This window comes from Silurus meridionalis, chromosome 12 (genome assembly GCF_014805685.1).
Source record: "Silurus meridionalis isolate SWU-2019-XX chromosome 12, ASM1480568v1, whole genome shotgun sequence".
In the NCBI taxonomy this organism is placed as follows: Eukaryota; Metazoa; Chordata; class Actinopteri; order Siluriformes; family Siluridae; genus Silurus; species Silurus meridionalis.
The window spans coordinates 24718903-24731147 of record NC_060895.1 but is presented as its reverse complement, the minus strand read 5'-3'; the positions used below and the strand labels follow the sequence as shown (position 1 = coordinate 24731147).

At 38.9% G+C, this 12245-nt stretch overlaps 2 protein-coding genes across 2 annotated transcripts in view; one reads left to right on the top strand and one right to left on the bottom strand.

Annotated features, from left to right (window-relative positions):
• kif1ab (kinesin family member 1Ab) overlaps nt 1-4622 on the bottom strand; it is a 51756-nt gene extending 47134 nt beyond the window's left edge. The window contains exon 1 of the mRNA XM_046862378.1: nt 4113-4622. The gene's annotated coding sequence lies outside the window, so the exon portion shown is untranslated. The remainder of the gene's footprint in view (nt 1-4112) is intronic.
• A 4794-nt stretch (nt 4623-9416) lies between these two features.
• The window catches only part of agxtb (alanine--glyoxylate and serine--pyruvate aminotransferase b), a 7538-nt gene continuing 4709 nt past the window's right edge, over nt 9417-12245 (top strand). Inside the window, exons 1-2 of the mRNA XM_046862361.1 lie at nt 9417-9766; nt 9852-10044. Of these exons, the coding sequence (XP_046718317.1) occupies nt 9500-9766; nt 9852-10044 (460 nt within the window). The 5' untranslated portion in view covers nt 9417-9499. The remainder of the gene's footprint in view (nt 9767-9851; nt 10045-12245) is intronic.

The following is a 12245-nucleotide window of genomic DNA, read 5'->3' as shown; positions in this document are numbered from 1 at the left end:
TTTACATTATTTTTGCACTGCCTCACTTTCACATTATTATCTCCACTGCCTCACTTTCACATTATTATCTCCACTGCCTCACTTTCACATTATTATCTACACTGCCTCACTTTTACATTATTTTTGCACTGCCTCACTTTCACATTATTATCTACACTGCCTCACTTTTACATTATTATCTACACTGCCTCACTTTTACATTATTATCTACACTGCCTCACTTTTACATTATTATCTACACTGCCTCACTTTTACATTATTATCTACACTGCCTCACTTTTACATTATTATCTACACTGCCTCACTTTTACATTATGATCTACACTGCCTCACTTTCACATTATTATCTGCACTGCCTCACTTTTACATTATTATCTACACTGCCTCACTTTTACATTATTATCTACACTGCCTCACTTTCACATTATTATCTGCACTGCCTCACTTTTACATTATTATCTACACTGCCTCACTTTTACATTATTATCTGCACTGCCTCACTTTCACATTATTATCTGCACTGCCTCACTTTTACATTATTATCTACACTGCCTCACTTTTACATTATTATCTACACTGCCTCACTTTCACATTATTATCTGCACTGCCTCACTTTTACATTATTATTTGCACTGCCTCACTTTCACATTATTATCTACACTGCCTCACTTTCACATTATTATCTACACTGCCTCACTTTTACATTATTATCTGCACTGCCTCACTTTTACATTATTATCTACACTGCCTCACTTTTACATTATTATCTACACTGCCTCACTTTTTATTATCTACACTGCCTCACTTTTACATTATTATCTACACTGCCTCACTTTCACATTATTATCTGCACTGCCTCACTTTCACATTATTATCTACACTGCCTCATTTTTATATTATTATCTACACTGCCTCACTTTTACATTATTATCTACACTGCCTCACTTTTACATTATTATCTACACTGCCTCACTTTTACATTATTATCTACACTGCCTCACTTTCACATTATTATCTACACTGCCTCACTTTTACATTATTATCTACACTGCCTCACTTTTACATTATTATCTGCACTGCCTCACTTTTTATTATCTACACTGCCTCACTTTTACATTATTATCTACACTGCCTCACTTTTACATTATTATCTACACTGCCTCACTTTTACATTATTATCTACACTGCCTCACTTTTACATTATTATCTGCACTGCCTCACTTTTACATTATTATCTACACTGCCTCACTTTTATATTATTATCTACACTGCCTCACTTTTACATTATTATCTACACTGCCTCACTTTTACATTATGATCTACACTGCCTCACTTTTACATTATTATCTGCACTGCCTCACTTTTACATTATTATCTACACTGCCTCACTTTTACATTATTATCTACACTGCCTCACTTTCACATTATTATCTACACTGCCTCACTTTTACATTATCTACACTGCCTCATTTTATATTATTATCTACACTGCCTCACTTTTACATTATTATCTACACTGCCTCACTTTTACATTATTATCTACACTGCCTCACTTTCACATTATTATCTGCACTGCCTCACTTTTACATTATTATCTGCACTGCCTCACTTTTACATTATTATCTACACTGCCTCACTTTTACATTATTATTTGCACTGCCTCACTTTCACATTATTATCTACACTGCCTCACTTTCACATTATTATCTACACTGCCTCACTTTTACATTATTATCTACACTGCCTCATTTTTACATTATCTACACTGCCTCATTTTTATATTATTATCTGCACTGCCTCACTTTCACATTATTATCTACACTGCCTCACTTTCACATTATTATCTACACTGCCTCACTTTCACATTATTATCTACACTGCCTCACTTTTACATTATTATCTACACTGCCTCACTTTTACATTATTATCTACACTGCCTCACTTTTACATTATTATCTACACTGCCTCATTTTTATATTATTATCTGCACTGCCTCACTTTCACATTCTTATCTACACTGCCTCACTTTTACATTATTATCTACACTGCCTCACTTTCACATTATTATCTACACTGCCTCACTTTTACATTATTATCTACACTGCCTCACTTTCACATTATTATCTACACTGCCTCATTTTCTGATTCTGATTTTAATTCTTTGCATATTTGTTAGTTTGGATGTTTGTTTGCTTGTTTGTTTGTTTATTTATATAATGATGCAGTTCTACTTTTGTTTATTAGTTTACTTATATAGTTACACAAATATTTATTTCTTTGTATATTATTCTATATTTAAATAAGTTTTAATTCAATGTTTGAAATATTTGTATTTGTTTATTTCTATTATTTATTTTTTACATTTAGGTAGCGTTTATTTATTTATTTATTTATTTATTTATTTATTTATTTATTTATGTACATTTGATTCGATGTATTTACTAATTTATTTACATATACGGCAGTGACGTCTTCATCCAGAGTGGATATCAGAGCTGAGCAGTTGAGGATTGAGGGCCTCGTTCAAGGGCCCACAGTGGCAGCTTGGTGGTGCTGGGATTTGATCTCAAAACCTACAGATCCAAAGTCCAATGTCTTAATGCCTTAAAACTTAATCATTTAGCTACTCAATAACACTTGATTTATTGTTTGTTTGTTTGATTGATTGATTGATTGATTGATTGATTGATTGATTGATTGATTGATTGATTGACTGATTGATTGATTGATTTGGACAAACTTTAATTTATTTATTCAAAATTCTGAACACGTCCCCATAAACCCAATGTTTACAGGACTTCAGTTCTCCATCACCATTTTATTCACTGCACTTTAGTGTCTCTTCCTGCCGTGGGTCAGTGTGTGCTGCTCCGCCATGATGTTTCTATTAGTCTTTGTCTGCTCCAGTCCAGCTTTAGTGTGCAGGTCTGGGTGTGTGTGTGTGTGTGTGTGTGTGTGTGTGTTCATGTTTTCTTTAAACTGAAAATAAATTGAGTCAAGTCGGCTTTATCATCATTCCCACCATATACAGAGCAAAAACAAAGGTGAAGTTTCTCCATCACAACACATTTGTACGAATGTTATTTAATTTCCACTCATTTTTCTTTATTGGCTTATTTAATCATTTAAAAACTGACCAATCAGAGAACAGCAATGTTCAGAGAGTGTGTGCCCACCAAATTATCTCAAGTGGTTAAAAAAACAACCCTTCATATAAAAGACGTTGTGACGTGTAAGAAACGTGAGTCCCTCAGAACGCAGAGACGTTACAGCGAGATCCGTCGTTTCTGTATCGGAACCGTGCAGGAATGTAAACACGGCGTCGGCCATTTTGGACAGTAAATAAATGCCGTTGGCCTCCACCCCATTACACACACACATTTTATATTTATATAAATACAGAGTCATCCTGCAGAACCGGAATCAATAACATCCTGTTCAAATCCTCCTTCAGGTTCATAACCGAGACGCGTTTTTACGTGGCGAGACTCTGACAGCACCACGATGGGCTCTGCTCACGTCCACGTCCACGTCCACACATCATGTCCACGTCCACGTCCACGTCCACACGACTGTGACTCACATGACACCTTCACATCATCTCTCATTACATCTCCATATATAATCCATACAACACGTATCTGCTCTCTCTGCCATCACGTCCTGGCCGAGTCGAGCCTCTGCGCTCGATTTATCGATCCAAATGAATCTGAGATCCGAATCTGAGACCTTCATCCCTTCTGCAAAATTCCAGAATGAACGATCTGAACGCTGAGCGTCATGACAATGACAAGGAGAGATCGTGTATCCCAATTCATGGAAATAATAAACTAATAAAAATCATCCCCTGATTGAGGAATATTTGATATAATTTTGTACAACAGGAACGATTTTTGTATTCTTTCTGAACATTTCTCACACGGTTCCAGCAAAACCTCATCAGTTGTTCCTCTGCGTCTTGTTATTCAGGACGACGCGGCCTAACGGGAGGCAGAACTGAGCAGAACAACACCCTGTACGGCTCACGAAGGCTGACGTACCAAACAAATAACCAGAAAATATAGAAAACACACACACACACACACACACATACACACACACACACAACATACCTGATCTCTGTGATGGTTAAAATCCTGGGGAACCTTCTGTAGCAGGATGTTATTCCATTGAACCAGTCATCTTCGTCTGCCTTGTATCCCTCTGTGTGTGTGTTTGTGTGTGTGTGCGTGTGTGCGCGCGTGTGTGTGCGCAGGGTCTCAGCCTCTCCCTGGATTAGCACATCAGCCTACAGCCAGAACGTCACTGCGTGTGTGTGTGTGTGTGTGTGTGTGTGTGTGTGTGTGTGTGTGTGTGTCTGCAGGGGCCTGGTACTCAGTGGTGCGTCAGGACCCAGGGTGGGCTCTCAGGAAGAAGAAGGGAGGGAGGAGAGAATGGATAGAGAGAGAGAGGGAGAAAGAGAGAGAGAGCAGAAGCACAAAATGGCTGTGATGGTGGAGCTGAGGATGCTGGAGATGCAGTGATGACATCATCAGCGTGTGCGAGGAGGAGATGGAGAACGGCAGCGTGGTGATGGTGAAATCAGCTGCAATTCCACAGCCTGCATCATCTCTGCTCTGCTCTGTGTGTGTGTGTGTGTGTGTGTGTGTGTGGGTGTGTCTAGGATGCAGCCTGATATCCCGGCATGCACTGCGTGTCCTCCTCTCAATACAGTCTTTGTACAGAAGCCGACACCTCCAGCTGTGCGTAAAGGCCACACGGGCGCTTATTCAGATCCTGTTCCCAATCGCCATGATGCTTCTCACAACAGCTTCAACGTCGGATCTGTAGCAGAAAAATATGCAGCATAATGTTCCACAGATGTTCCAGATGTTGATATTGTTTTATTCAGTGTCTTTCCATAAAAGAAAGACCTCAAGGAGTTTTTCAAATTCATAATAATATTAAGTAAATATCTCAAAATCTCAGTTTAATGACTTCACAGACACGAGAACCAGATTATAATAATAATAATAATAATAATAATAATAATAATAATAATAATAATAATATTAGTTTTGCACCCTATAATAAAATTATAAATAAATGCAATTGAATAAAAATTTAATTTAATTAAATTAAACAGAATGTTGCCTAGCTGGACAAAAATAATTATGCATGCTTATATTCAAGAAATAATAATAATAATAATAATAATAATAATAATAATAATAATAATAATAATAATAATAATAATAAATATAATATAAAATGTTGCCAAGCAGAACACAAAATAAACATCTTTATATGACTATATTCAAGTTACACAAATAAAAAATAGAATTACATTTTTCATTTGCATAGAGCTCTTGTAGCACTGGCTGTAGGATGGATGGATGGATGGATGGATGGATGGATGGATGGATGAATGGATAGATAGATAGATAGATAGATAGATAGATAGATAGATAGATAGATAGATAGATAGATAGATAGATAGATAGATAGATAGATAGATAGATAGATAGATAGATAGAGATTGTGTAGCTCCCTCTGGTGCTCATGTCCGGGATTTACAAAATAAATTGACTTCATTAAACCTTAGAAACAAAACACAAGTAAATTATGAGGAATAAAATATTCTTTAAAAACAACAAAGAATATAGAATTGAAGATGGAGCACACACACAGACACACACACAGACACACACACACACACACACACACACACACACACACACACACACACACACACACACACACATATTTAGAAGCTACAACCATTAACACACCCTAAGAACCCTGGAGGAACCCAGTGTCCAAGCCCTTAGCTGAAGCCTACATCCAGGCATTCAGGGGAAAGTATCTAAGGTATGGCCAAACATCTCTAGGACTGTCCAGACAATGTCAGACTCATTTGCATATTCGTCATGTTTTTCCATATTGAATTGTGTTTAGAATGATGACAGAATAAAGAAAAAAAGGGAATATGATAAATGCTGCTCTGATACGTCATCATTTGACGTAGCCAATCACGATCCAGAGTTCACGCCTGAACTCCTTCCAGCTAATCACAACCCAGCATTCACCCTGACCAGGGGATAAAGGGTTCTATTTAATACTTATGTGTTTGGTAGAAGGTTGAACCTAAATCTCATGCTGAGCAGAAGCTCAGGTACACACCACGAACCTGAAAGAAATAAAAGGGAGCGCTGCCTTGATGATGTCATCAAATCAAGATTTGTGATTGGTTGATCAGATTTAACTGAAAGCTTGTTATCGGCGAGAGGAACAGCCTGGAATTGAGACAATGACTTTCTGATAAAAGCGTAAAAGTGTTGAAGCTCCATCATGGTGCAAAGGCCACACACAGACAAACAACCACCCTGGACTTATTTACCCTCCTCGTCTAATTATTGACCCGAGGCTGAAGTTCATGTTCTAGAAAAGAGCACAACAAAAGATTAACGACACCAAACACAACACCACGAAGGTTACACACGAAAATCATGAAGATCTCTGAACTTAGATCTCTGGAGATCTCCCGAAGCTGCGCGCTCCTGAAGTTACGATTTTATATGAATTGGTGTTCATCAGAAAGACGAATGCAAACGTTTGCCCTGAGCTACACATCGACGTGTCCTGGGTGACGTGCTGGCGGAGCGTATGAACGGAGGGTGCGTTTGCGTGTACGTCCTCTTCAGCCAATCGGCTCGCTCCGCCGGGGTCGACTCCTTCTCTCTGGAGTCGGCAAACAAGTCGAGGGCCACGAGTGATCGATGCGAGTGCGTAATCTTCTGAACCTCTGCAAGCTCAGCTCCATTTCACACGGGAGGAAAAAGTACCAAAAGTCTTTGCGTGAAAACATTCCCCCTGGGAGCAATCCCCAAACAGTCCGGTTCATATTTGGACAGCGACACGTTTTTTTTGCCCCCCGTACACCACGACCACCAAATAAAGCCATGAGCACGTGAAGACTTGCGGCTTCCATTTAAAGAGTTTAACCAACATAATTCATGAAGCCTTTTTCTTTCTTTTTTAATTAACACACTGTGTAAATTCACTCTATTTACACAGGATCAAAAGTAACTGGACAATAATAAATAGAATTATTTTCAGTATTTCAGATCTTTGCAGGCGTTACTCCCTGAAATCTGGAAGAAATAGAAACTCACCAAATACTGAGTTTTCTGCCTTATAACGTCTTTACTGGAGCGTTTATAGTTGTTGCTTCTTACTGGCTTCAGTTTTGTCTTTAGGAATAGAAAAGCAGTTCAGGTGAGTTAAATATGTGAGAACGTTTTGTTCCTTTGCTTTTAAAAGCTCAATGTTTTGGATTTCTACACACTTCATAATTCATCTCGCTCCGTCTGTCAGGACTCACATCATCAGATGTAATTTTATCACTGGTGACCAAAAATGCAAATAATTCTGCCAGACATTGTCTCAAAGCAGCTTTACACAAATCAACAGTGAAGGTGAACGGTGTGTGTTTATCCCTGATGAGCAGCCGTGGAGACTGTGGCAAGGAAAAACTCCCTTAGATGTTATGAGGAAGAAACCTGGAGAGGAACCAGACTCAAAAGGGGAACCTCATCCTCATTTGGGTGACATCAAGAGTTTAATAATAAATCTTCAACCATACAGAACACTGGAGAGAGAGAACTAACATGAGTGTGGTGTGCTTTGGATCATGAGCCCTTCCTTTCCTTCTCCATGCATTACTCTTCAATCCACTCCAATAGAAGCTGATCTTGGTTTCATCCGTCCATAGAACTGAGCAGGCTTTTTAGATGCCTTCTAGCAATGTCCTTTTTGTACTTGAGTGGTTTGCATCTTGAGGTAGACCTGCCTGCTCTCCAGAGTCTTCTTGACTTGGCTTTCTTGTATCTTGTATTTCTTCGCTTTTCTTTTTTTTTAGTGTGGCACGATGCGTTGGTTCTCTGTTTTATTTATTTATTTCAGATTAATACTAAGCTCCTTTATGTGCATCTTTGTGGACTGTATAATGAGAGATTCCACGAACACCTTTCATCTCCTGAATTTGCTCAAGAGTCAACCATCTGATCACTTTTGAGTCTGTGAAGATGAAGGGACAGTGTAATAAAATGCTCTAATTCCTACATGTTGTTTACAAAACACCTTGAATTGAAGCGAAAAGTCCAGACTTCAGTCACATCTGAATTTGCTTCGTTTTCACGTCTGATGTACGAAGGAAAAATTACATTGCATCAATGTCCAAGTTCTTATGGACCTGCTTTAAAAAAGGGGTCCCCAAACTATGGCCCTCTGAACAATGCCAGAGACATATTTTATTTATCGTATCTGTATTTGATAATAAAGGTTGGCTTTCCAACTAAAATGTCCTCTTAGCTATTAATAAAGGTCGAGGCACCGCTAGTCGATCACTGGAATGCAGGAACGGTCCGCTGTCATTACAATAGTGCCCTCTAGAGGTGAATCACCGAAGCCACTTGCTGAGACTGCGCGCTGCACGAAGAGCGCTAGATTATATTTATTACTTATAAATTATATAATTCTATTTATTAATGAATATATTTATTTCCTTTTAGCACATTTTCAGTACTGTTTTATTTTTTATGTTAGATTTTTTTGAAGTGTTTTGTTAGTTAGTTTTTATCCAGTATCCATTTTAAAAACTACGTTTGATTTATCGGCTATCGGCGAGTGCGATCCGACCTCGCTATCGGTATCTGTGAAATCTCGACCTCCAGCCTAATTATTTATTAGATTCACCCACCAACCACATGCATATGCATAATAAGGTAAATGTTTTAATTTTAATAGAAATAAATATGAAAAGATTTCATTATGACAGTAATAATGCTCTTTTAATAGGTGTCTTATTAATAATTAAGGTGTCTTAATAATTTCCTGAAAAGTAACGTTGATTTGTCTGTACGGTGCAGAACAAAATAATAAACTAATCCAGCAATTGGAGGCAAAATAAATCTATTTAAAATCATAATAAAATCTCAACAATAATGCTGCTAATCACTCTCGACCGTCATTAAAGAAGGGAAAAATGATGTGGGGCTCACAGGAGCTTGATGCCCCCTGATTTAGAACTTTAGAACTCGTTCTGCAGGAAGAGTGCAGTGGTTTACTGAATCAATGAATCAAAGCGTGATCATTTGACTCAGTTAAAGGTTTATTGAAGAGAATCATTTGCACGGACGTTGTTCTCGTTTATAAGAGTGGACAATGCTTGACTTCTGCACTCTGTACTGTTTTTGTTAGTTGTTCTAAATTGAGTAACATTTTAACACTTTCACTTATGTCGAAGTTCTCGGTATTTGGTTCCACCCCTGATCCTGTTTATAAGCTGCAGGTTGGAGGGGGGGACATGAGCGGTGACGCATGATGAAAAGGGGTCAAAGACCCTGTTTGGTTTTTAAATATTTGCTCATCGGCTTTTTGCTTCACTCTCAGAGAGATCAGAGAACGCTGAGGGATCTCAGTGAAATCAGGGAACTCGGTGAGATCAGCAGGAATCAGCATGTTACCAATGAGCTCGATCTGCAGAGGCGTGCGCCTCCTGGCCCAGCAGCATGTGGCAGTTCTGGAGTTCTCGGCATCTTGTACACGTCCGTCCTCATCCTCGAGTTCGTCCTCGTTGCACGTACCTCCTCCTGCTTGCATGCTGCGGCCCCTCGAGGTGCCCCATCGCTACCTGTTCGGACCCGGCCCGTCTAACGTCCCACCCCGTGTCCTGGCCGCTGGAGGGAGACCCATCATCGGTCACCTGCACCCGGAGATGTACGAGGTGGGACCTCAGGCACCACTAGCGAGCTGAGATGTGAGTATCAGCAGGTTAATCATTTATCACATCCTCTGCTTCGTTGTTGTAGATTATGAACAACATCAAGGAGGGAATTCGCTACGCCTTCCAGACCACCAACCACATGACGCTGGCGATGAGCGGCTCGGGGCACACGGCTATGGAGTGCGCCGTGTTTAACATCGTGGAACCTGGAGAGAGTGTTCTGGTGTCCGTTAACGGCGTGTGGGGAGAACGCGTGGCCGAAATCGCAGACAGAATGGGTACCGCTTTAAACCAGCCTGTTTTTGTGTGACGAACAGAGAAGGGATGGATGATATATCAGAAATATCATATCACGATATTTTATTTAGGTTCCCTGGTGGTCTAGTGGTTAGGATGCAGCGCCCTCACCGCTGCGATCCCGGGTTCGATCCCTGGTCAGGGAACCAACCCCAGCCACTCTTAGTGCTGGTCCCAAGCCCGGATAAACGGGGAGGGTTGCATTAGGAAGGGCATCCAGCATAAAAACGTACCAAATCAAACATGCGGATGATTTGCTGTGGCGCCCCCTAATGGGAGAAGCCGAAAGTTTTTATCCTATCACGATATTTAATGCAATACACAATATTTGGGGTTTGATTCCTACAACGCCGTTCAGATGAAAATCATAGCAATACGAAAATAAGAATAACAAGAATAAAGTCGTACCAATATTTATCATCATCTTCATAGACACTTGAGAAACCTCGCCATTATAGACTGCACAAAAGAGCCGATTTCCTCAATGTCTCAATGATTTTCTTTTCTTCTGAATGATGCACCAAAAAAAAAACCTACGAATTTCCTCATTGCTACACCCTCACCTGAAGTACATTTTTAACGTCCTCCACATCCAGGACATGCATTTTTATGCAAAACAGCAACATTTCCTTTTCTGTGATAAAAATAAATAAAAACTAATTTCTACGACTTTCCGAAAAAACTTCTCATTCTCATACTGCTATGACTTTATTCTCGTAATCTGAAACGTCGTCGTAGGTTTTTGTGTACAGTCTCTAAAGCTAAGCTACAAAACTGTACTTCACAGCTGCAGGAACATCAGGAGAACTTCCACACCTTTATACGTGTATAAACGTTTACCTTCAAAAAATTATAATTTATGGAACGTATTGGGACCAAAGTAAAACACATGGTATACAATCGATCTAATCAAAAGATCACAACACCTGCACTGTGTGGACAGACGTTGGTGGACACCTGACCATAAGATTTGCTCTTTCTGAAAATCCCACTTCATATATAGAAGAAGAAACGTTTTTGTTTGTCGCATGTAATCACAGCAGCTTTAATAGGATTTTAATTAAAAAGGTGATTAATTACTGGAGTTACAGATACAAACATCATACATTTAATGAGGTTAAAGTGTAAATAGATGTTTTCTGTGAAAATATATTCTGAACAAATTTACCTTTTTTTACTCTAAATGTAAATTACAATATTTTTTTTACATTTAAATATAAAAGCCAAATATTACCTTTATATACAATTGGCAGACGCTCCTCATATCCAAAGTGCTCTGGAGTCTCCATCAATAAATACATTCTGATGTTCCCCCAAAAAGTGTTCATTTAAGAACTTCTGAAAGTGGTAGATTTGAAGACTTCTAGAAGCTCAGATGTTTGAACATTAAGAAGGGTAAAGGTGCTTTAAAGGTCAGTCCTTTACAGCACAGTCAAATTCTTTCTTCATACAGAAACTGGGGTCAGTATGATACAAAGGTTTAAGAGCCTCACTCAAGGGCCCCGAGAGTGGATGCTTGGCAATTCTGGGGCTTTAACCCATGACCTTCTGATCATTTACCCAGAGCCTTAACCACAGAGCTACCACATTGCAGTGCAGGGTGAGATGCAGTGCTGAAAGATGGTCTGGTTTTCTAGGGGAGCATCAGTGGTTGATATCTGACACAGGGAGCTACAGGAAGCCAGTGGAGAAACAAAGCAGTGGATTGGTGTAGGAGAACATAGAGAGGTTGAACCAATGTCTTTCTTGAACAAGCACCCGTCTGGACAGAAGCGATGAAGAGTAACGAATAAAAGTAGCTTTTTTGTGTATCTGTACTTTACTGAAGTATTTCCATTTAGGGAGAATTTTACTGTAACTACAGTTCAGTCAAATATCTTACTTTCTACTTAACCACATTTTCAGTCGTTTCTTTTTATGTATGAGTGAATCAGAGATGTTAAAATTCCACACGTCCTTCACTCAGTAGAAGAGCAGATACTGATGTTTTAAAAGAGAAGCTGAAGTTCTGACCACTTTTTCATTAAAATCACAGTAAAGAAGTTTGTGCTCTGACGTGTTCTTCAGTAGAAAGTAGTGATTATTACAACCTGTTTTAGTGTCACACTGTAACATCATATTAATATATTAATATAAAATTATTTCTAATGTTGTTCTCTAATGAATGTATTCAGGCTGAAGA